Raw genomic sequence first — 26,082 nt, 5'->3', positions numbered from 1 at the left:
ATTCAGTTAAGCCTAATTTACATTTGATTGTGAAGTAACTTGCACGAGTATCGCCCATTCCATTGGTCCCATCCCATTCCATTGGTCATTCATTCAGTGGGCTGGCATCGTTTGTGTCCCTTCGCTCATCAACTTCATCAACTCGGATAGTCAAGGATATGTTTTGCATTATTCTAAATGCCTACTACAACATGTAGTATGTTTTAGTTTCCGTTACAATAAATGTGATTAGTAATAGTTAACGTAACTAAAAGTCCCATAACAGCTTATTTTCATAAAGTAAAAGGTAATAGAGAATATCAACCTGCAAGGTCATGTGGTCAAATTATTTGCTGCTGGTAAATAGGCATAACACACACATCATTACACTGTCTTTCTAAATTAAATCAACCACTTCACCATCCTTATCATTCAGTTAGGCCTTATTTAAATTCAATTGTTAAGGTGCGCAATTATCATCCATTTGTCATTCATTCAGTGAGGGGGGAGAGACTCATTAGTGCCTGGCGGGGTACTAACATCCTACTGTGCATTGTCTGGGCGTTTTAAGTTGGGAATAGGTGTGAAAAATGCTCAATACTTTTCTGTTTGCTCATTTGTCAGAATTTTGAAATCACAATGTAAAATACAAACATTTAGGAAAAGTCAGGGAAGGTGAAGGACATTGATTTTTGGGGGGGATATTTTTTTATTTACAAAGGCCAGCGGCCATTGACGTTTGATTATGGCGGTTCTAGTGTTAACAGTAATCCGGCACACAAACTTGCGGTCCCAGCCATGAAAGCTAACCGTGTTGCGGAATCCGTAGCAATAAAAACTTGAGCTATGATTTTTAAAACTATTTAATGAACTATTTCATAAAAACAACAAACCGAGTGTAGATAGTACGTTGTTCTGTTGCACACTCTGACGTCTGTTGCGTGATGACGTACAAAGAGAGAGGACTGGATATTAACTCCACGTCTTTACAATGACTTCTCTGTGAAGGTAGAATGTTCACTTTTTTTCCACCTAATCCTCTGACAAGCATGGTCAATTGTGGTCTGAAATGCCATCTCCTTAAGTGGCTTGGAGAATTCCTGTTATGACACTGACATAAGTATTCAAGAAATTGGTCTAAAGCATGTTAAAAGCACTGTTCTCTGCTGACAATGCACCTTTCATTTCCAATCTTGACACTGCAGTTTTGCCATCGCTCAACCACAGCACATCCCCACAGCAACTTCTCACAGCAACTTCTCTCTTTCTGTGTTTACACAGCCACCCTAGGAACCCAAATTCTATTTGTTCTATAGCCTATATATTTTTCTGACTGTCCAGCAACAGGTGCTGTATAGATTACAATATAATTTTTCTTACTGTTTGGAACAATGTAAACAACAATAAATAAATTATAAGGTTACCAGAGAGTCTGTTGTAGTGTTTTTTTGCTAAGCCTTTATTACAGCAAAGACTAAACAGTCGCATTCATTCGTTAATGCAATTTCAGAAATATAACTGTTTATTATTTAAGCTAATTGTTCAAGGCTGTCTTTATTTGAAAACTAAAATTTAAGGCTGTAACTAAAATTTGGAAAATATTCAGACCGCTTGACTTTTTCCACATCATGTTACGTTACAGCCTTAAAAAAAATTGTCCTCATCAATCTATTTTATATTTTTTAAATTGAACTTTTATTTAACTAGGCAAGTCAGTTAAGATCAAATTCTTATTTACAATGACGGCCAAACCCGGACGACGCTGGGCCAATGTGCGCCTCCCTATGGGACTCCCAATCATGACCGGATGTGATACAGCCTGGATTCAAACCAGGTACTATAGTGACGCATCTTGCACTGAGATGCAGCGCCTTAGGTTGCTGCGCCACTGCTACACACAATACCCCATAGTGACAAAACGAAAACGGGTGTTTTTAGAACATTTTGAAAATGTATTAAATACACACTTTATTTACATTTACATTTACATTTAAGTCATTTAGCAGACGCTCTTATCCAGAGCGACTTACAAATTGGTGCATTCACCTTATGATATCCAGTGGAACAACCACTTTACAATAGTGCATCTAACTCTTTTAAGGGGGGGGGGGTTAGAAGGATTACTTTATCCTATCCTAGGTATTCCTTAAAGAGGTGGGGTTTCAGGTGTCTCCGGAAGGTGGTGATTGACTCCGCTGACCTGGCGTCGTGAGGGAGTTTGTTCCACCATTGGGGTGCCAGAGCAGCGAACAGTTTTGACTGGGCTGAGCGGGAACTGTACTTCCTCAGAGGTAGGGAGGCGAGCAGGCCAGAGGTGGATGAACGCAGTGCCCTTGTTTGGGTGTAGGGCCTGATCAGAGCCTGAAGGTACGGAGGTGCCGTTCCCCTCACAGCTCCGTAGGCAAGCACCATGGTCTTGTAGCGGATGCGAGCTTCAACTGGAAGCCAGTGGAGAGAGCGGAGGAGCGGGGTGACGTGAGAGAACTTGGGAAAGTTGAACACCAGACGGGCTGCGGCGTTCTGGATGAGTTGTAGGGGTTTAATGGCACAGGCAGGGAGCCCAGCCAACAGCGAGTTGCAGTAATCCAGACGGGAGATGACAAGTGCCTGGATTAGGACCTGCGCCGCTTCCTGCGTGAGGCAGGGTCGTACTCTGCGAATGTTGTAGAGCATGAACCTACAGGAACGGGTCACCGCCTTGATGTTAGTTGAGAACGACAGGGTGTTGTCCAGGATCACGCCAAGGTTCTTAGCACTCTGGGAGGAGGACACAATGGAGTTGTCAACCGTGATGGCGAGATCATGGAACGGGCAGTCCTTCCCCGGGAGGAAGAGCAGCTCCGTCTTGCCGAGGTTCAGCTTGAGGTGGTGATCCGTCATCCACACTGATATGTCTGCCAGACATGCAGAGATGCGATTCACCACCTGGTTATCAGAGGGGGGAAAGGAGAAGATTAATTGTGTGTCGTCTGCATAGCAATGATAGGAGAGACCATGTGAGGATATGACAGAGCCAAGTGACTTGGTGTATAGCGAGAATAGGAGAGGGCCTAGAACAGAGCCCTGGGGGACACCAGTGGTGAGAGCACGTGGTGCGGAGACAGATTCTCGCCACGCCACCTGGTAGGAGCGACCTGTCAGGTAGGACGCAATCCAAGCGTGGGCCGCGCTGGAGATGCCCAGCTCGGAGAGGGTGGAGAGGAGGATCTGATGGTTCACAGTATCAAAGGCAGCCGATAGGTCTAGAAGGATGAGAGCAGAGGAGAGAGAGTTAGCTTTAGCAGTGCGGAGCGCCTCCGTGACACAGAGAAGAGCAGTCTCAGTTGAATGACTAGTCTTGAAACCTGACTGATTTGGATCAAGAAGGTCATTCTGAGAGAGATAGCAGGAGAGCTGGCCAAGGACGGCACGTTCAAGAGTTTTGGAGAGAAAAGAAAGAAGGGATACTGGTCTGTAGTTGTTGACATCGGAGGGATCGAGTGTAGGTTTTTTCAGAAGGGGTGCAACTCTCGCTCTCTTGAAGACGGAAGGGACGTAGCCAGCGGTCAAGGATGAGTTGATGAGCGAGGTGAGGTAAGGGAGAAGGTCTCCGGAAATGGTCTGGAGAAGAGAGGAGGGGATAGGGTCAAGCGGGCAGGTTGTTGGGCGGCCGGCCGTCACAAGACGCGAGATTTCATCTGGAGAGAGAGGGGAGAAAGAGGTCAAAGCACAGGGTAGGGCAGTGTGAGCAGAACCAGCGGTGTCGTTTGACTTAGCAAACGAGGATCGGATGTCGTCGACCTTCTTTTCAAAATGGTTGACGAAGTCATCAGCAGAGAGGGAGGAGGGGGGAGGAGGGGGAGGAGGATTCAGGAGGGAGGAGAAGGTGGCAAAGAGCTTCCTAGGGTTAGAGGCAGATGCTTGGAATTTAGAGTGGTAGAAATTGGCTTTAGCAGCAGAGACAGAAGAGGAGAATGTAGAGAGGAGGGAGTGAAAGGATGCCAGGTCCGCAGGGAGGCGAGTTTTCCTCCATTTCCGCTCGGCTGCCCGGAGCCCTGTTCTGTGAGCTCGCAATGAGTCGTCGAGCCACGGAGCAGGAGGGGAGGACCGAGCCGGCCTGGAGGATAGGGGACATAGAGAGTCAAAGGATGCAGAAAGGGAGGAGAGGAGGGTTGAGGAGGCAGAATCAGGAGATAGGTTGGAGAAGGTTTATTTACTTAAGTATTGATACTCGAAATTGAGCTTCGTTGCATCCTGTTTCCATTGATCATCCTTGATGTTTCCACAACTTGATTGGAGTTCACCTGTGGTAAATTCCTTTGATTAAACATGATTTGGAAAGGCACACACCTATCTAAGGTCCTACAGTTGACAGTGCATTTCAGAGCAAAAACCAAGTCATGAGGACGAAGGAATTGTCCGAGACGACAGGATTTTGGCGAGGCACAGATCTAGGAATGGTACAAAAACATTTCTGCAGCATTGGAGGTCCCCAAGAACACAGTGGTCTCCACCATCCTTAAATGGAAGAAGTTTGGAACCACCATGATTCTTCCTAGAGCTGGCAGCCCAGCCAAACTGAGCAATCGGGGGAGAAGGGCCTTGGTCAGGGAGGTGACCAAGAACTCGATGGTCACTCTGACAGAGCTCTAGAGTTCCTCTGTGGAGATGGGAGAACCTTCCAGAAGGACAACCATCTTTGCAGCACTCCACCAATCAGTCCTTTATGGTAGAGTGGCCAGATGAAGCCACTCCTCAGTAAAAGGCACATGACAGACCGCTTGGAGTTTGCCAAAAGGCACCTAAAGAACTCTGATGAAACTAAGACTGAACTCTTTGGTCTGAATGCCAAGCGTCACATCTTGAGGAAACCTGGCACCATTCCTACGGGCAACCATGGTGGCAGCATCATGCTGTGGGATGTTTTTCAGTGCAGAGACTTGGAGACTAGTCAGGTTTGAGGAAAAGATGAATGGAGCAAAGTACAGAGAGATCCTTGATGAAAACCTGCTCCAGAGAGCTCAGGACCTCAGACTGGGATGAAGGTTCACCTTCTAACAGGACAGCGACCCTAAGTACACAGCCAAGACAACGCAGAAGTGGTTTCGGGACAAGTCTCTGAATGTCTTTGAGTGGCCCAGCCAGAGCCCGGACTTGAACCCGATCTAATATCTCTGGGGGTATTGAAATATAGGCCCTAGGTAAGTTATGGTTTTAAGACTAAACAGGATGTGCTCTTAGGCCTACGGCTCAATGGTGGTTATAAAAGGCTGCTATCCTTAGCCTACTAATGATAATGACATTACTTATTATTATTATTATAAAATATTATTAATAGTAATAATAACAAGGAGATCAAGAAAAGAGCGTTATCATTTTTTGGACAATTTGGAACAGTGTAAACAGCACTAGATAAATAATACTAGAGGCTGTTCTAACGAGAGAAAAAGTAAAGCCTTTATTGCAGAAAAGCAAAGATTAAAAACAGCCAATTTTGTGAAATGATTTACTTGATAGGTCGTTGCATGAGGCTTGGTGCTCACTGAATTCGTAGGCTATTAAACAAACACTCAAACAGCCAACAGAAGCAGGATCTGTCTTATTTCTGTAGATGTATTGATGATTCATAAAGCCAGGCACATTTAAGTTAGGCTATTGATTGCAGACTTAAGTTGTGGTTTCTTCTCTCTTAACTGCTGCCTCCGCCCCATTTTTCTCAACACCAATATGCTGGTTAACTTTGCTATTAGGCACATCGCAACATGGTCTAGGAAAAGGCGCCAATTCAAAAGCGCACTGATGTGTTTCAGAACCGCGGACCACAACCACTATCAAACGCAGGGGAAAGCGCATTTGTATTTAAATAGTATTTTTATTAGTGTTGCACCATTGCACTTATGTAATATAACCATATACAATTTCAGTAGCACTTGTCATAAGTGTGATGGACTGTGGCATCCCCAGGCCTCCTCAATGGATTAGTCCACTGGAAACCTCAAGGAGCAACAACGGCTCAGCTGTGAAGTGGTACTCCACACAAGCTCACAGAATGGGACTGCTGAAGCGCGTAAAAAATCATTGGTTGCATCACACTACAGACTTCCAAACTGCCTCTGGAAGCAACGTCAGCACAAGAACGGTTCGTCGGGAGCTTCATGAAATGGCTTTCCATAGCCGAGCAGCCACACAAGCCTAAGATCACAATGCCAAGTTTCGGCTGGAGTGGTATAAAGCCCGCTGCCATTGGACTCTGGAGCAGTGGAAACGCATTCTCTGGAATGATGGAGGAATAATGGTCTGGGGCTGTTTTTCATGGTTCGGGCTAGGCCCCTTAGTTCCAGTGACGGGAAATATTAACGCTACAGCATACAATGATATTCTAGAAGATTCTGTGCTTCCAATTTTGTGGCAACAGTTTGGGGAAGGCCCTTTCCTGTTTCATCATGACAATACAGAAATGATTTGTCGAGATCGTTGTGGAAGAACTTGACTAACCTGCACAGAACGCCAACTGCGAGCCAGGCCTAATCTCCCAACATCAGTGCCACGACCTCACTAATGCTCATGTGGCTGACTGGAAGCAAGTCCCCGCAGCAATATTCCAAAATCTAGTGAAAAGCCTTCCTATAAGAGTGGAGGCTGTTATAGCAGCAAAGGGGGGACCAACTCCATATTAATGCCCATGATTTTGGAAAGAGATGTTTGACGTGCAGATGTCCACATACTTTTGGTCATGTAGTGTATGTAGGTGGAAGTCCAGATCAGATTCCATGTGCTTTTTGTTGCTGTTTACACATTAGGGAAAAGTTCAGATAGTAATCAGATATGCAAATAATTGGCAAAAGATCTGAATTGGCTTCCAGTGTAAATGCAGCCTGAGGTGCTACTCATCTACTTCTCGTCATTAAAACCACTCTCTTACTCCCTCTTTTCTCCTCCAGCACCACAGTGCCCACGGCTCCATGTACTCCTTAGACACAGACCTGGTGGCAGGGGACCCCTACAAAGACTGCCTGCGGAGGGTCCAGTCCACAGACAGCCTGGGTTCCTCTCCCGGTCTCCAGGGCCTGGGGGGCCACAACCATAAGGCTAAGTCGGCCAGCCACCTGGACGAGTCCGACTTTGGGCCCCTGGTGGGGGCGGACTGCGGTGCCTCTGAGGGCCTGGCGGGCTTTGGGGACACACTATCGGTCAGCTCCATCCAGCTGACGGCCGGCCACTTCCTCCTCACCAAGGTCTTAAATCAACCTTTATTATACTTTCATTTATTGCGTCTGTGAAATGTATAGAGTTTTTTTTTACATGCAGTTTTAAATAAAGTTTGATATGATCCAGGACCAGGAGAAGGCCATCAAGGCCATGACACCGGAGCAGGAGGAGACGGCCTCGCTGATGTCCAGCATTTCTCACGCCCCCGACACCGCCTTCCTTTCCCCATCAGGCTACCGGTTGGTCAGTGACCAGGAGTGGAACCTGCTACAGCAAGAGGTCAGACAGTTTTCATACAGTGTTTTGGTTAATTTAAATTGTATGATGTTTTCGTTGGGCTTTGTTTTCCAGTTCGATATTGTACCCTAAACCTTGTTTACATAGTAACAGTTGTTGGCTTGTAATTCCATAATCACATTGGTTCAAAATCACTGCTTATTACCAAGCAGGGTTTCCGTTAGGAAAATGTGGCGCCGGGTATTTGATAGGCAGCGTTTTAATTTACCGGGTATTTGAGAAATTTACCGGACCATATGCATTGAATGCTTAACCTGATTAGGGCGTCCACTCACAGTGCTCAGAATGACAGAAATACCATTAGATGATGGTAATTCATATTAACAGAACATACCCTCGCCCACCTAGACAAAAGGAACACCTATGTGAGAATGCTGTTCATTGACTATGGCTCAGCGTTCAACACCATTGTTCCCTCTAAACTCATCACTAATCTGAGGACCCTGGGATTAAACACCTCCCTCTGCAACTGGATCCTGGACTTTCTAACAGGCTGCCCCCAGGTGGTGAGGGTAGGCAACAATACGTCCTCGAAGCTGACCCTCAACACTGGGGCCCCTCAGGGGTGTGTACTTAGTCCCCTCCTGTACTCCCTGTTCACCCACAATCCCCCTCCCCAAAAATTCACATAAGCGCACAAGACAGTAGGCTACGGCGCGAATGTTCGTTCCATAATGAAATTAGCTGGAAATCACTCTCAAAAGCCAACCGCACATGTGAGCGGTTTGTGACAAAGAGAAAAATATCTATTCGAAATTTAGAGGGGAGATCTAATATGCAACAACCAGCATGGGTTGCTAATATGACTAGGATTGTGCTTTGGGCTACTGGACAATGAAAGAAAGTTTATATAAAATAATTGCTTTCATGGATATGTTCTGATTTTGGCTAGGCTGCTTTGAAGCAAGGTAAGACTTGACTCATATGTAGAAAAACATTTGCTGTTTGAGATGCAGCAGCAGCTCTCGCGCTGTCTGACTGATTTTCTGCTCAAAGGCTCCATCTGTATGCTGCACACGTGCCAATTTCATTCCCTTATATTATGCAATTAATCTATAGTCCGATAAGCATGACCAGTCAAATGTATTTCCATCAATGAATAGGCAAAAAAATCATTATTTCGTCTCCCGGACAATTTGGCTGGCGCCGATTTGAGTAATCAGCTCTTCAATTTTTTTATCGGCCAAAAGCCAGCTATTACCGGCTAACGGAGACCCTGGTACCAAGTACTGTAGCAAAAATACAATGCAGGCTAAGTGTTGAAATGGTACTGTAGAATAAAGTAAACAATCTTCACACTGCTATGAAATGTGTACAGTTTAGTCTGCACTCATGGACAGCCCACAGTTTCTATATACATCTTTCTCCTAGACGTATTTACCATGTGGTATTCCTCCTAAGTGGATTCTTGGCTGTCTGTCACTAGGTGAAGAACGCAGGGAGGAAGTTGGGTCGGCGGTGTGACATGTGCTCCAACTACGAGAAACAGCTGCAAGTCATCCAGGGCCAGGAGGCAGAGACACGCGATCAGGTAACTCCCTCCCTGAGACACTCCATTACAGTTGGACTTTCTGAAATGTTTACTAAATGCCAAGGATACTTAAAGGGAAGGTTAATCTCAAAATCAAAGTCCTTTATTATAGATTATAGATAAATGTGATCTTTGGTCTTTCCATATTCAATGGCATATGTTGTGTGGCTATATGAATTAGAATAAATATGTTGACAAGAATCCTAAATAAATAGAAAATATTTGCACCATCTGATTTAGTGTGTTAACTGGTGCCGATCTCTCCCATTCATTTCTCTGGTACTTCTCAGGTAAAGAAGCTCCAGGTGATGCTGCGGCAGGCCAACGACCAGCTGGAGAGAACCCTGAGTGAAAAACAGGAGCTGGAGGACTCTGTGAAACAGGGAAACGAGGAAACCACTGCCAAGGTCTGTCCTGATTACACACACACACACTTCAGAGTTCTTATGCAAAAAGCGTAAAGTATAGTAAGTGTAAAGTAATCTTTATGCATAGCTCTTATGTTGTTTGAGTAGTTATTTATAATCTTCAAAGAATGTACAATGCTCCCTGTTGGAATGTGGATAAATCAGCATACATCATTCCTTTTCTGTAGATTGTCTGTTTGCTCAGTTATCCCTTGGAGCCTGCTGATTTCTTTCTTTGTGTCTCAGGTCGCTGCTCTCATGCAGAGAGTCCACGAGTCGGAGTTGCTGCTCAACACACTACAGGAGGCCTTCAGTCAGGCCAAGAGGAACACACAGGAACAGATGGTGAGCAGCACTTCTCTACTACACCCTCTCAATATAGCCTTTGTTTGGCCCTCCAGTGTCTTAATAATGTCTGTCTATGCCAGAAAGACTGTGTGAAAAAAAAAAAAAAAGCTAGCAGCCAAAGCATTTGGACATTCCATCGCTGCATGTGCCTTTGATTTAGTGATGCAACTGGCTTTTTTCTGGAATTAAGGAGGATGTTTCTCCTGCCAAAGAGATAGAGCTGGTGGAGTGTTCTGCCAGATGGCAGACGTTTGGCCTCTATTTGCCAGTGAATCACACCTGAAGACTGTGGTCGGCAGTTCCATTTTACAGTACATTGAATCATCAGGAGGAAACAGGATGATGACATGATTTGATGGAGTGCTGTTTTTGCCATAAACAGGCAGTGCTGATGCAGTCTAGGGAGCAGGTGGCAGACGAACTGAGCAGACTGCAGAGGGACAACGACAGCCTAACAGGCAAACACCGACTCCACTTATCTCTCCAGCAGCAGGAGGACTTCAAACTACCCACCACGGTGCAAGTACGAGACAATCATTCACAGCCACTGTTTTGAGAATTGCTCTCAGGCGCATCTCAATACTGTAAACCATAGCCCTCGATTTGTTTTGTATTTATTTTGTCACACATTCATAGATTTACAGAATGTCTCTTGACATCTGAATAATAAACATGAGTTTATTGCAAGGACCATCCAGGCTCTTCATTTTTTCCCCAATGCTTACATACCATGCTTTCATAGCATTGACAAAGAAGAAAACCACAGTAATATTCAAAAGTTAAATCCAAGACGGATAATGTAGTGTATATTTTAAGCCTAGATTTAGCTTTGTCATATTCTAAGACTTTGGTTGCGTTCCAGATGCACAGATTCTGCACACATTATAGGAGCGTCATGTTGATGTGGTTCCTGAGATGTTAAATACTCCTCCTGGAATTGTAAAGGTCTAGTAATGTTAGCAGACCTGCACAGAATCTGTCTTTCAGAACTGAAACAATCCGCTTGTCTGACCAGGTAATATATCACTGACTTTGGTTGATGAACTGGCCGGGGACAACTTACTAGGGCCCTTCAGGGGTGTTAAAGATTCTATAGTGTACTTCTTGACCGCTTTGACATGAACAAGTCTTTAGAGTGAATTCAAACCTTGATGAAAATGTGGTAGCTAAACCCTCGTAACCACCTAACTGATTCTTGTTTTTTTTCATCCCATATAAACTCAGATATTGCAGTATTCAATTACTTAAAAGAGCTTTTAAAATGAGGAATAGGAATACGTTGGAGTAAATGAAGAAAACAAAAATCTTGGAAGAACAGAGTAACGAGTATAAAAGGGGTGGAAGCAACTGAAATGTATGAGTAAATCATTACCATACACTTCTCCACGTGCACAGTCCTCAGAAGCAGACTACCATCTCTGGTTCACACCATCAAGCTATTTACATGCCCATCAGGTACTTCTTTCACCATTTATACCTAGTGTTACTCACTTAAATTGGTACGTGCAACTATTTCTGCTGTCCTCTAGGAACTACAACCACTGGTGCTGCAATTGCGGGAGGACATAGTTGCGGTACGCACGGCTGCAGACCACTTAGAAGAGAAGCTGAAGGCGGAGATCCTGTTCCTGAAGGAGCAGCTCCAGGCAGAGCAGTGCTTCAAAGAGAACCTGGAGGACACACTACAGATGGAGATAGAGGGCTGCAAGGAGGAGAAAGGTGAGGCTCCCCTTCCCATTCCTTAGGCTTGACACAAGGATAGGTCAGAGAAGGGTGAGAAGAACCATGGATGTATATTTGGTATTCATGAAAAGTTACTTAGTTGCGCTATAATCCTCATGCTCATTAATCAAGATATCTTTTGATTAATGTGCCAGATTTACCAAAAGTTTCATTTTGATCTGTATTCACTGGGCAGGTGTAATGTTTATCTATGGCTCTGAGTTGAGATGTCTGGACACCCAATGAGGAAACTGTAGGTGCAGAGAGTAAATACGAGCAATAAAGAAAATCTTCAAAGTTGCATTTTCTAAGAGCTGAAGATGTTAAATATGACCGTTAGCTCAAACTTGTATGACTTAGTTGTTTCATGAGTACACATTTGAGTAGAGTTAAGGGATAAAACGTACTGAGCAAGTGTTCAGCTTCACGGTCCCATAATGAACTCTTCAGCGCAACTGAACTCTGCTTTTCCTTTGAACTTCATAAAAGCTTTCACATTTTCTTAAGATGTTTTTTCCCCCTCCTTTCCTTTTGTACCCTCACAAACCTTTCTTTTTCTCCTGTCCTTTTTTCTCGGTTGGTGATTGTTGTTCAGACATCTTGGAAGGTACGAAAAACACTGTCTGACGAACCTACTGAGGCTGTTTGTGTGTGTTAATGCTGTAAATGTTGGACTAATGACTGTAGGACACTGAAACTCACTCGCTGCAGTAATGTTTTTGAACATGTGGCATGCCAAATTGGTATAGGAATTTAGGATTATGGATGTGACAGCACATACATTTGAGTCATTTAGCAGATGCTCTTATCCAAAGCGACTTACAGGTGCGTTTAGGGTACCTTGCTCAATGACTTAGCCATTCACATCACTCTTCTTAGTCAGCATGTGTATGATAAAATAACATGCCTGGCTGCTAGTAATACCATTCATGTGGCATCACAGCTTTGTTTTTGTCTATTTTGTTTTCAGAAATGTTCAAATCAAATGCACTGCTTAAAGTGCAGTGCAGAAAACCCATGTTCTGCAATGGCTGAATTCTGGCCCAAGTTATCAACACTTCCTTGATTGCTCTTTGTGTCAGTCGTATAGTTTGGAGGAGCACTGTGTTTGCTTGCTTAGTAGCCCACACACCACTCCCCTTGGCAAACCGTGCTAATTCATTATTCATGAATTGATGAGTCATTTGCCAGGAACCACATTAGAATGCTAGAACGCATGTCTGAGGTTGATGTTCTGATTTATCATCATAATGGCACTGTAATAAGCCTTCTATCTCTTTTCTCTCCTTCCGCCAGCGTCATTCTCGAGTCTGAAAACTGAGCTGGAGCGCGTGAAAGATGAGAAAGAACAGGTAAATGAACTGTAGGGAGTCTGCATGTGAAGTCAGATTTCCTTGAGTGGCTGCCTTCAATAACATAATCCCAGTTTAGGCCTAAAACCACTGGCTTGTTAGAGTAGTAGTTGCTGTTTTGAAATGTGTGGAATAATGTGTACAAATGTAGGTGTGAGTGATTTTTATTTACCATCACCAATGTGAATACCAATGTGAATACCCCCAAGCCTTATATGTACACAACTGAATTAACGAAGGTCTTGATGTTTAGTTGAGTTTGAGTTCTGAGCTGGAACAAAAGCCTGTGCACCTAACTCTACCAGGACCAAGGTTGGAGGCCACTGGCTTAACATTGTTTTGCAATGCAGACTGTTTGTAGCCTTGTTGGCGTGCAGACCATGTGACACAGCGATAGGATCGGTGTCCCACTGGTCTGGACAGGTGGCTGTTATAATTCCATATTCCACTCTTTTCGAGAGTGGACGCATTGATTGGTTCTCTTAAATGTTATTTTTTTTCTGGGGGGTTGGATTTGAAAATCCAACACTTGTAATGGAGGGAGGCGGATCTCGGGGACTGTGTGGCTGTCCATGTGGGTGTTTGAGTGAGAAAGACAGAGGAGAACCACTAAGGCACAGCCCCTTTCATTATCGACGCATCGTGCTGACATCTAGCAGCCTCCCTAGACTCTGAAGTCAGGAGGACTTCAAGTTTGGTACTAGACTATTTGTGCCAATAGTTATTAATAAGCCTGATTGTTGTGCTAATTTCCCAGCTGGAGAGCAGCTTGGCAGAGAAGAGCAAGACATTAGAGAGTGTCCAGGGTCTGAAGAGCAGTCTGGAGGAGCAGCTCAGAGAGCTCACCACAACCAAGGTCAGAGGTCATTCACACCAGACAGCCTGTATTTTAAAACTGGCCACTGCTGTTTCTTTCTCACCAATCTGTGATAAGTCTCAACATCCTGTGGGAGTAGTGATACTGTGTGTGTCTGTGTGTGTGGGGGGGCAGACTGCCCTGGAGGCTCAGGCGTTGGATGAGAAGGACAAAGCACAGCGCTTGCAGACGGAGCTGGACGTCAGTGAGCAGGTGCAGAGAGACTTTGTCAAGCTCTCCCAGACCCTCCAGGTACGGACCGCAATGTCACCGGGTTACCATGGCAACCAGTTTGAGATGCAAACTGGTTACTCAAGTTTTTTTGTCTTCAGACTGGAGTGTTTAACATTCATAGATATAGGACAGCAAATACACCTCCAATTATGTATTATAGGTTATGTACGACCATTCCGCTTCCATTGGTAAGCAATGCATGCCTTCCCCTAGAAATAGATGAGCACTTACTTATTTGTAAAATGCGTAATAGTATTCAATCAGCATTTTTGATGTAGATCTTAGACATACCTTTGTACCTTACATTTGATAGGTCCGCATGATCGTGGTGTTACTATGGCAATGGTACGCCAACTGCTAAAGTACACCTCTTACCATGGCAACCATATACAGCACCTCATTGGTGCTTTTAACACTATTTGATAGTGACTTATTTTACCCTATCTCTGATGTGCCGCCCCTGATATGTGAGATGTAACCTACATGGCTGTATGTGTATTTCTAGATCCAGGGTATATGAGGCCTGGAGCCTGCTGGTTTTCTGTTCTACCTGATAATTAATTCCAATTAATAAAAAAACACAGTGGAACTGGCTTAGAGGTCCACAGTTGAGTTTGAGGGTTCTAGGTTATCTGGTCAATTCAATCATGCAATCACACTCTTCCCCTCAGGTCCAGTTGGAGCGGATCAGACAGACTGACTCTCTCGACCGTATCCGAGCCATCCTCAACAACACCAATTTAACTGACATCAGCCAGCTCCCAGAGACATGATACCCATGGCTGAAGAAACTGCATTCCCCCTCCTTCCACTCTCTCACTGGCCTAATGAAATTCTCCCCCCCCTCCAGCCCCCCCCCCCTCCCCAATGGAAGGCTCAGGATGGATAAGAGCAGTGTGGGTGTTTTTAAATAAAGACTAAATCCAAGGTGGAGGACAAAAAAATAATAAAAAAAGATAGGAAAAAATACATTTTCTGTACAGGAGGATTTGGAGCATACCGAGGCAGGAGTGAACACTACTACTAAGAGGTTGCAAATAACTAAATGACTGTTTCCTGCGGAGTGGCAATTCCTGTCTGTTTATCTGTCCTGTGTTTTTACTGTAGATATTGGACTGACCATACTAGCCCAACCAAAGGAGGCGTTTGTAGCCTTCTAAGGCACTTTCTTCTACAACAGGGATCATCAACTTGATTCAGCCACGGGACAATGTTTTTCTTGAGCGGATGGTCAGGAGGTCGGAACATAATTACAAATAATTGTAGATGGCAAATTGACCACAAGAAGCCTAAACAGATATTTGACTAAAACAATAATTTCAAACCTTGCTTACGTTTTTATACCATCACATAGATCTCTCTGTGTGGGAATACTTTGGAACATATTTCGAAAATTTAAATCACTTGGCGCTTATTTGTTGGCGTTTTTATGTCCAACAAATAAAATCACCGCGGGCCAAATTTGGCCTGTGGGCCGCCTGAACTACAACTTCTTTCAGGTAATGGGAACAAATGAATCCACAAAATGTCTGCCATGTCTGCAAGTGGTTAATAAAATTCTCCCACCGTTTCTCACTCACACCCCCTTGGGTTTACTTTCTCTCTTTCTCGCTCCATGCCTTTGTAGTTCATTTTCACCCTGTTGGGCCTATGGCCAAGACTTAATGAAGAGATTCATAGAAATATGTGTACATAATAATGTAAACAGAATATACACAGTATTAGGTAAACCACCCCTTTCACAAAAATGGTTCACTCCTACAGACTGAGTCATGTGGCCGTGGCTAGCTATATAAAGCAGGCAGCGGGTACTACGTTAACAGCATATCTGGACTGACATCAATCAACAACAGACAGACAATCATTGGTCAGAAGTTCATCAACAGAGCCACTCACAACCCATCATTGAAGGAAGCCGTGGGACAGGCCAAATGGACCACAGATACACCCATGTCCATAATGCTGAAACTGACCTAGAAGAAGGGAAAAAATAAAACAAAAAAAATAAAAAATAAAAATAATAAACAGAAAAATACAACAAAAAAAATACAAAAAATACAAAATTCGCAAAAAATATAATCAATCGTGTGTGTGTATGAAAATGTGTAGATATATGTGAATGCACTCCTTAGCGCCCCCACCCCTCTCCCCCTGCACAGTTGTGAGCTATACTTTTAAGGAAGTTTTTATTTTTTTATTTTTTCTATTTTTTATTCTCTATTTTTTCAAGCCGGGAAAGAAATGGGCGAAACTAATCGACACCCATTCTGATAACAATCTTAGGGCATCTAGCCCCGGGGGATGCCTTGCTTGACCACATCCTCCTTCCCTGCTCCTGGCCTGCCCTGCCTCTTCCACCAATCCAATTGTTTCTTATGGACAGAAAAGAGCAGAAGCTCTGAGCTGTCCCATCAGGTCCATTGTCTACTAGCGCGAGGCATTCATTCAGTTACTGTCCGATTGAATGTTAGAATGAGCTAAATGACTGACCAATGGGACTTTGAGCGTGATGATCGCCAGGCGCGCCCATTACAGTATCTCAAACGGTCAGCCTGGGCTTTTCCCCCACAAACCGGCAAATAACGGCGCAGTTCAACAGTGGTGTGCAGACGGCATCTCGGAACGCACAACTCGTCGGTCCTTGTCACCGATGGGCCATTGCAGCAGACCACCACACCGGGTTCCACTCCTATAAGCTAAAAACAAGACGCAACAGCTCCAGTAGGCACGCGATCACTGGACAATTGAGGAATGGAAAAACATTGCCAATGAATCCCGGTTCCTGATGCGTCATGCCAGATTTGACATAAGCAGCATGAATCCATGGCCCCATTCTGCCTGGTGTCAACGGTACAGGCTGCTGGTGTAGGGCAGGTATTCCCAAACTGGGGTATGCGCAATGCCATCGGGGGTACAGCAAATAAGTGATTCAAATGTTAAAAATAAAAATAGATTTTTCCCCCTTCACATTTTCAAACAGTCCATTTAAATGTTCGAACAGGGCTATACATTTGGGTGAGTTTTTTTCTCGCCTGAGTAGCCTCGTTTCACTGCCAAATATAAAATTAAACCATCTAGTGTTCAGCGAAATAACAACACATTGTCAAATAATTAACATCCAATCACATTAACCGTTACACTCTCACGGGAATTCCACTATGTAGCTGCTGCTCATTCCGTTTGCGCGAAAATTGATTAATGGTTAAAATAAGTAAGGCCGGTGTCCATAGACACACATACCAGCTCTACTGGTAGTACTACTACTACCAGCAGTAGTGCACCTGGCGACTACACACATTTTGCTTCCACGAGCACATCCAATGCTAGCATCAGTAATTCTACATTTGTTGTTAGCCCAGCTAGCATGGACACTGACCGTTGTGAATCTGATGCAGCCGAAGAGCTACTGCCCCCTTACCCGGGAAAGCACCGAACAGACAGTATCGTTGAACCATCGAAGATGCGCAAATAAGATAACTACTGTAAGAAATTGTATAAGATACTGGTAACTTGTTTTAACCACTTCTCAACATAAGCTATTCTTGGCACAACATGCACCCATCCCCACTACTTTGTCAGACCCACACACACATCCCCTCCCCCATGAATAGGGCCTGTGAAAACAAACGCACATGCAGGATGCCTTTGGATGTGACTAGGACAAAGAACTGTGTGAAAAGCCAATGGAATGTCGACATCAGGCCGAACAGGACTACCCACGACCCAGATCGACCAATCGGAAGGCCAGACTTCAAGATCAACCTACTTTGCTAGTTGTCTATATAATCTGTATGTACTGTGTAGAGCGTTCTCTTCTCCGACGATTCCATAAGAATTAGACAGAAAGGGGCCGTGCACGTGTTGTCAGATATCTTTGCAACTTATTAAACTGCCTTAAATATCATACCTTATCCACCTGGTCTAGCGTCTCAACTTGGTCTCTCTCTTCTAGTAAATATCATCAATCTTTAACACTACATTGATTTGGGATTCACTTATATTGGGAGTAGTGCCTTTCGTCAGTACTTTTGCACATATAACACACTGTGGCTATCTCACAACTAGATGAAACATCCACTCTTGCGCAGACATTTAGAAACAAAACATGCCAATTTCAAAATAAGCCACAGGAGTTTTTTGAGCGAGAATTAAGACGACTTTCGAGTAGTAAGACATCTATAAAAGCAACAGATACCGTTAATAAGAAGGGGCTAGAAGTGTCTTATATGGTGAGCTAAGTTACCTAGTGGCTAGGACTGTCAAGCACCATACTATGGTGGAGGACTTCATTCTTCCTGCTACCGCAGATATGGCTGGGACATTGCTGGGGAAAAGGCCAAAAAAACTATGATGCCTACATCTAACACCGTTTCACAACGCATTACTGCTTCGCATACAAGCCAGTGAATTATATGCGTTACAGCAGGATGAGTCAACAGACATGGCGGGCCTGGCACAGCTCCTGGTATATGTCCGTTACGTTTATGGGGGGTCAATTAAGGAAGACATCCTCTACTGGAAACAAGGACAACAGGAGGGGATCTTTAAAGTACTGGGCAGCTTTGTGACATCAAATGGACTTTAGTGGTCAAGATGTGTTGGTATCTGTACTGATGATGCACTGATGCACATTTGAGGCCTGCTGGAGGTCATTTTGCAGGGCTCTGGCAGTGCTCCTTGCACAAAGGCGGAGGTAGCGGTCCTGCTGCTGGGTTGTTGCCCTCCTACAGCCTCCTCCACGTCTCCTGATGTACTGGCCTGTCTCCTGGTAGCGCCTCCATGCTCTGGACACTACGCTGACAGACACAGCAAACCTTCTTGCCACAGCTCGCATTGATGTGCCATCCTGGATGAGCTGCACTACCTGAGCCACTTGTGTGGGTTGTAGACTCCGTCTCATGCTACCACTAGAGTGAGAGCACCGCCAGCATTCAAAAGTGACCAAAACATCAGCCAGGAAGCATAGGAACTGAGAAGTGGTCTGTGGTCACCACCTGCAGAATCACTCCTTTATTGGGGGTGTCTTGCTAATTGCCTATAATTTCCACCTTTTGTCTATTCCATTTGCACAACAGCATGTGAAATTTATTGTCAATCAGTGTTGCTTCCTAAGTGGACAGTTTGATTTCACAGAAGTGTGATTGACTTGGAGTTACATTGTGTTGTTTAAGTGTTCCCTTTATTTTTTTGAGCAGTGTATATTCACTCAACCGGTCAAAAGTTATTACACTTGCATTGATGAAGTTATACTGAAGTTGTTACCCAGCCCTCATTCATTTCTTGGAATGCCGTTATAGTTGAGGCCAGTAGGCCGTCATTGTAAAATAAGAATTTGTTCTTAATGGACTTGCCTAGTTTAAATAAAAAAACTATGTATATACGTGTATATGTTTACACATATACAGTACTAGTCAAAAGTTTGGACACACCTACTTATTCAAGGGTTTTTATTTTTACTATTTTCTACATTGTAGAATAATAGTGAAGACATCAACTATGAAATAACACACATGGAATCATGTAGTAACCAAAAAAGTGTCAAACAAATCAAAATATATTTTACATTTGAAATTCTTCAACGTAGCCACTCTTTGCCTTGATGAAAGCTTTGCGACTGCTGTCGGCATCCAAAAATTATCCAACTTGAATAAACGCTTGGAGGTAAGGATGACAACAGTGGTGTAGTCCGGCGATACGGATATCACTTCATATTGATATCTACATAGATCATTGATGTGAATCACTTCTGCTCTCTCATTAAGCTATTTGCGCCTTACGGATTGTGGTTGCGGATGTCTGTTCACAAATCTAAATGTGTATTTGAACCCAATAAGAGTTGATTTCAGTTAGTTTAAGCTGCCTATCAACCATCGTTTTTGAAACCAGTGGACAGCCAGTGAAAAAATGCGCTCTTGCAAAAGCTGCATAGTGCGGATCCAAGCCTATGGAATAAAAGTGGATATTTTATTGCTCGATTTAATTCATGCTGCTGATTTAAAAATAAAGAATTTTTTTTCCTAATGGACACATGCTCAAACTTGCACACTTTTGATAGACTTGAAGGGGAAATCTGTAGTTGCTACATCCATTTTGGGACTTTGATTCCATTGATTCTTAGAAATGGCTCATGAGCTTAGTTCAACTGTCACACTCCATGAGAATCCAAAATATGAGCTTGTTTAAGTCCGATGTTTGTAAATGTATAGCCTCAACATGGTTAAAACAATTTTTATATCATGGATGGTCAGTCCTTGCATCGATCGCTCTGTCTATTAATCTGAGTGGGGTTACATTTCTCCAGGTCCATCTCTGTTGTTTTTAACAAAACACAGGCGGGGTGTCTTATTTTTTCATCTGTGGATTTGCCCTTTAAACAGCTGCATATTATCAAGCTATCAGTGTCACCAACAAAAATGTAAACAATAGGCCTATAGCAAATGGCATTAATTTTTCACATGTAAATATCATTTTTCAGTAGAGCTCAAAGCATGCCATTCCATGAGCGCAGCATGTATTTTTCAACTCGACTCAATGAGCCCAATCAGTCCTCCACGACAACAAAGTCATAAACAACAGAGTAGGGTTGGCTAATAAGTCCTTAGTTTTGGGGTCATGCTCAGGTAAAACAATTTGGCTAATCTATACGTCCATATTCCCAAATCCAATTCTTGAAGATCAAGGGGTATAACATTTATTGGAATGACTGGAATTCTGATAGTTCGGTTTTTTAATGTAAATATATAATTGAATCATATTATATGTGGTAGAAAGCAATGGGTTAGAAGAAGCCTACATAACCAACCCATCAAGTAAAATGTAACATCCATGGCCAGCTAGAGGCATTATCATTGATTTATCCTGCAATAGATGTGGTTCAATTGGTAACATACATTATCTTCTAATGCCTCTTAAAGGGAAAGTAATGAAATCTAATCAGATTGTTACTGAGTTTGGGTAATCCAAAAGTTACGTTACTGATAGGTAACTAGTAACGGATTACATTTATAAAGTAACCTACCCAACCCTGGGAATGGATAATCCGTAGAACTAACTAATTGACTTCTTCTGAAGGGTGGATTTTTAAATGGTCGGGATCACTGTTGACAATATTCCTTTTGACATTTTCAGTGCGTATTTTTGTGCGACAGGCCTGGATGTTAATGGTAAATTGCTTTTGTTTCTCTTGCAAAATAATTATTCTCGCTACTTGATATTTTGTATTTAATTTCACATGTATAGTTTTGTTCCGGCTGCATCACTAGTCACCAATACTCTTGCAACCTCAAGTCATTTGAGGGGCATTGACGTCATAATTAGTCTTTCTGTACAGTCTGTCAACATTGAACACTCTGATTCACCAACACTGTCACTAGTTTCATGGAGTTTCTGGCACAACTTCTTGAGCACCTTCTGAGGTTTCTCTAACATCAGTGGATAAAACATAACCGCTCACCTCTACTAGGGAATAGAGAAGGCATCCTGGTCGCTTAAGTGTAGGTGTCATGTCTCAGTGGAAATTATGAATAGTGTGAAAAATCAGTTGGCTCATCATGGTTGTATCCAACTTTGAGTTTTACTTTGTTTCCAAGGAACTGGTTGAGTACTCTTCCTGTTGGTTTCATGTCCCTTGGACAGAACTGTCAAATCATTGACAAATGATCACTGTGCACTCGTAGATGTAATTATTGGATCAGAATGAATATGGTTTTGGCAATGAGGGTTATGATCATTACCAATAGCAAGAACAGTACAAAAGGTCAGTCCCTGGCATCAAAAGTTAGTTCAGCAACATAGCACATTTTCAATATGGGTTGTTCAAGGAATCTCAACAGGCAGTTAACTTCAAAGAATGGTTGGCTTTGGAGAAGAAAAAGCTTCTCCATTTTAATCTACTTAATACAGACTTTTCCAAACCATGTAATGCACCGTGAACTATTTGCATTTGAATGTTTCAGCTCATTTCTCTAAAGGAATGATAACTTCTCTAGTCAGTTTTAAATGCTGGTAGTTTAGTTCTGTGGGTAAAATGCTTTATCACTCATTGGCTGATGTGACTGGGGTTCTTAGGGTGGTTCTATGGAAACTCTTTAGACATTGAAGTATTGCTTTTAACTGTTGTAAAACAATACCTAGAACAATATTTCCTGCTGCTTAATCTTGGTTGAACATTATAATACAACAATGTGATTAAGAATACATTGGAGATCATTGATTATTTGACTTGCATGTACTACATCTATATCAATTTGATACATCTGTAAATGTCTCGAGTTGATATTTATCAAAGAATCCTGCTATGTTTTGTCCATCTAATAGTTTGAGGATATGAGTAAGGAAGCCAGATGAACTTGTACTGAAAGATAAATTCATGTTTATGGCTTGTAAAAAAAGGGATTCCGTGTAATTTTAAATTCACTTCGCTCTCTGAAAGTTTGATCTGGCACAGTAGGACTTCTATACTGTGTGTTTGATATCCATCAAGAGACCTCTTACATTGGGTTGATGTGTTCATAATAATGTTCCCCATTTGGTAATGACAGCAGAAATTGAACCAAGTTACCCAGAAAAGGGTTGATTCATAAAGACATTGTATTGGTCACATGCGCCGAATACAACAGGTGTAGACTTTAAAGCTGTCTAAGCCATGTAGTCTTAACTCCTTCACTACCACAAGCTCACAGCACCACATTTATTTGTAAAGCATTGAATTTTTAACAGTCGGACTTAACAAAAGACGTTGGGGTTCTATAATTTTTAGAGAATAACTCGTCTACCCTTCCCTTGGATAGTGCTACTGTGTGTAATTGTCTCAAACAACCCCTTTATTTGGGCAGTCGATAAAGGCCGTGGCTTTCATTTTAGGCAGCATTTAATTTAGGATTTCACTGTGGTGTAATGTTGCCTGCAGAACAGTAATATTGTGAGGAATCTAAAGTAAATCATGAGTTCTCTGCATGCTTCTGCTAGGCCCCCCTTCACAAATGTCTATACAGTACTGTGTACATTTCTGTATTATCTAATAAATCAAATTGTACTTTATGGTATGCGTGACTGTCTCTCAAAAACAATGCTTCGTTGGAGGGCAATCCTCTAAAAGGCTCTTAGAAGCTATAAAACAAATGGGAAATGCATCTTGGGCAGAAAGCTCATCCACTCAAGGGTCGAAGATGGGTATGCTATGGATAACGATAATTAGGGCTAGATTCAATCTTGACCGTGAAAATCATAGCGCAATTTAAGTTTAAAAGGTAATTTCCCATTGACCCGACATATGCAACCACAAACGCAGGAACATTGCTTTTCAATTTAAATCGTGCTATAGAGCGGATCTTCCGTGGTCCGGATTGAATCTGCCCTACTTGCCTTAAATTCATCTCCTTTTGTTTTAAGACCATGAATAAATTTAGCTGGTCTAATTTATGCATCAAAAGGTATAGATGCATGGTTCACGTGACAGCAGTTTAAGTCACACTGACGGAGGAGTAAATCACACAATAGGAGATTAACTGAGATAAGGATCCATTGTCTAATGGTGACACTGAAGAACATCTCCACCAAGGCCCGTATGCAGAGTTAACTGTTCATGCAGTTAAAATAGGTAGTCAATCATGGCAGTACTGTACACAAATTTTATTCTCCAAATAGACAAACATACATAGTGTATAAAACCTGGGTGATTTTCTCATTTCAACTACTGGTTCCAAAAATGTGACTGGCAGACACAATGACTAGCCTTATGAGTCACTGAGTTGTCATGAGACAGACTATTTTAGCAAGCGTTGACTGATATTCAATAGCGCTTCATTATTTTGGTTGTTTGGAAAGCAGTGGTACAGCTGTGGATGAAAGATGGCTCCCTTAACGGTCTCAGACACTGAAATGGTTCTTGATGTCCTTGATCTGTTTCATCATTTCTCCTATGTGTTCTCCCCTGGAAGAGAGAAGGAAACAAGGCTGTCAAGAGGCTATTTGAGGGAAAGAACACTGCGAGTGTTACGGATGTCGCCCCCCCCCCCAATTCGGCTCCTAGCGAACTCGGGAACTCTGCTTGGCTAACACGTGACCGTCCTCAAACATTCCAAAGGTTTGAGCCACCCAAAAGCTACAAATTGGATGGCTCAATCAATCTAGCTGTGGAGTACGCTTACGGTACATTCTTCACTCTGTTACACTCACCCACTTTAAACTCGCCACAGTGACCCTAGCCATCGAGCTAAGCCCAATTACGCATCGGAGTCACTCGGCACCATTGTTACACATGTCACATTGCTTGCTTAGCGAGTACCCCTTCCCTCTCCGATTCAGTTCATACCTGGCTCGAACTTGAGACCTCTGCTTTGCTAACACATGTGACCGCACTCCTTAACAACATTCCAATGGTTTGAGCCACCCAAAAGGTACCAATGTCTCCATCTGCAACATTTCAAGCTAGCTGTGGAGTGAGCTTACGGTACATTCTTAACTCCGTTACACCAGATCATATTAGACAAGACTCAGGACCAACATTAAACAGAGACAATTCTACAAACAAAGGAGGTCAATGGGTGTCTCAAGGTCAACAAGCTGTCAAAAACTAGTATGCCACCCAGGGAAGAGCTGCCCATACTCACTGTTCCTTTATCACTCCCTGGACACACTTCCTCTGGTGGGGGTTGAGTGCGACAGTAGCTCTGGCTGGAGACAGCCCTTTGTCCATCTGTTTCTTCTGGTACTCCTCCTTCATATTTACCTGGAAGATAAGACACCAGTCCAGTTATTACTGTGAACCAGTACAAGGCGCTGTGATGATGACAATAGACCTCCAGAAGGCAGCTCACTTGTTTGATGCCATTGCCCAGGTGACGCAGCTGGTCGTTGATGGTCTGCAGCTCTTTCTTCATGTCCTTCTCGCTGTCAGACAGAACGGGCAGCTGACTGCGCAGACTACCCAGAACCTGCTTCACCCTGGAATAGTACAGAACACAAGTCAGAGGAGGAGGAAATAGGGTCATATCTGTTGTAATAGAAGCTCTGAAGCAGATCGCATTAGTTTTGAGATGAAGGCAGTTATGTTGCTTGGGCATCTGACCATTTCAATGACTTCTGAAACTGAAGCCCGGAAGAAAGTTTAGATTTGAAAGACGAGCGTATCGAGCTACCTGTTCATGGTGGCTTCCTGGCGATACTTGGCATCCTCGTACTTATCAGCCAGAAGCTCTGCAGACTCTCGCAGACTTTTCCTATTGATAAAATAAATACACGATGAAGAATAGCTCTCAAGTATATGAAATGCAGGTGAAGCTCATATGAAGCCTCTGTACTTCAAATGCTTCCGTTTGGCCTCTAATTGCATCATCAATCCCAGACTGCCGGCGTACCAAATCACTTACATCACTGTTCAAAAGTTTGGGGTCACGTAGGAATGTCCTTGTTTTTGAAAGAAAAGCACATTTTGTTTGTCCATTTAAAATAACAAATTGATCAGAAAGTGTAGACATTGAAAATGATTATTGTATCTGGAAACCGACAATTTTTTAATGGAATATCTACATTGGCGTACAGAGGCCCATTATCAGCAACCATCGCTCCTGTGTTCCCATGGCACGTTGTGTTAGCTAATCCAAGTTGATAATTTAAAAAAAGGCTAATTGACCATTAGAAAACCCTTTTGCAATTGTTAGCATAGCTAAAAAATGTTGTTCTGATTAAAGAAGCAATAAAACTGGCCTTAGACCAGTTGAGTATCTGGAGCATCAGCATTTGTGGGTTCGATTACAGGCTCAAAAGGGCCAGAAACAAAGAACTTTCTTCTGAAACTCGTCAGTTTATTCTTGTTCTGAGAAATGAAGGCTATTTAATGCTAGAAATTGTCTAGAAACTGAAGATCTCGTACAACGCTGTGTACTACTCCCTTCACAGAACAGCGCAAATTGGCCCTAACCAGAATAGAAAGAGGAGTGGGAGGCCGCGGTGCACAACTGAGCAAGAGAACAAGTACATTAGTGTCTAGTTTGAGAAACAGACTCCTCACAAGTCCTCAACTGGCAGCTTCATTAAATAGTACCCGCAAAACACCAGTCTCAACGTCAACAGTGAAGAGGCGACTCCGGAATGCTGGCCTTCTAGGCAGAGTTCCTCTGTCCACTGTCTGTTCTTTTGCCCATCTTAATCTTTTCTTTTTATTGGCCA

At 43.1% G+C, this 26,082-nt stretch overlaps 2 protein-coding genes across 3 annotated transcripts in view; one reads left to right on the top strand and one right to left on the bottom strand.

Annotated features, from left to right (window-relative positions):
- LOC139531557 (rab GTPase-binding effector protein 1-like) overlaps positions 1 to 14,821 on the top strand; it is a 28,848-nt gene extending 14,027 nt beyond the window's left edge. For both annotated transcript variants that reach the window (XM_071328106.1, XM_071328116.1), the window contains 11 exons: positions 6,900 to 7,193; positions 7,294 to 7,446; positions 8,891 to 8,995; positions 9,286 to 9,402; positions 9,649 to 9,747; positions 10,133 to 10,273; positions 11,280 to 11,469; positions 12,769 to 12,824; positions 13,582 to 13,680; positions 13,816 to 13,932; positions 14,586 to 14,821. In XM_071328106.1, coding sequence (XP_071184207.1) covers positions 6,900 to 7,193; positions 7,294 to 7,446; positions 8,891 to 8,995; positions 9,286 to 9,402; positions 9,649 to 9,747; positions 10,133 to 10,273; positions 11,280 to 11,469; positions 12,769 to 12,824; positions 13,582 to 13,680; positions 13,816 to 13,932; positions 14,586 to 14,687 — 1,473 coding nt within the window. In that variant the 3' untranslated portion in view covers positions 14,688 to 14,821. The remainder of the gene's footprint in view (positions 1 to 6,899; positions 7,194 to 7,293; positions 7,447 to 8,890; positions 8,996 to 9,285; positions 9,403 to 9,648; positions 9,748 to 10,132; positions 10,274 to 11,279; positions 11,470 to 12,768; positions 12,825 to 13,581; positions 13,681 to 13,815; positions 13,933 to 14,585) is intronic.
- Positions 14,822 to 23,529: 8,708 nt separating this feature from the next.
- LOC139531565 (nucleoporin 88-like) overlaps positions 23,530 to 26,082 on the bottom strand; it is a 27,760-nt gene continuing 25,207 nt past the window's right edge. The window contains exons 14-17 of the mRNA XM_071328130.1: positions 25,053 to 25,133; positions 24,732 to 24,858; positions 24,525 to 24,643; positions 23,530 to 23,845 (exon numbers count right to left, since the gene is read on the bottom strand). Coding sequence (XP_071184231.1) covers positions 23,782 to 23,845; positions 24,525 to 24,643; positions 24,732 to 24,858; positions 25,053 to 25,133 — 391 coding nt within the window. The 3' untranslated portion in view covers positions 23,530 to 23,781. The remainder of the gene's footprint in view (positions 23,846 to 24,524; positions 24,644 to 24,731; positions 24,859 to 25,052; positions 25,134 to 26,082) is intronic.

This window comes from Salvelinus alpinus, chromosome 1 (genome assembly GCF_045679555.1).
Source record: "Salvelinus alpinus chromosome 1, SLU_Salpinus.1, whole genome shotgun sequence".
NCBI classification, from domain to species: Eukaryota; Metazoa; Chordata; class Actinopteri; order Salmoniformes; family Salmonidae; genus Salvelinus; species Salvelinus alpinus.
Note: the sequence above shows the minus strand (reverse complement) of the source record. Positions and strands in the feature narration are given on the sequence as shown.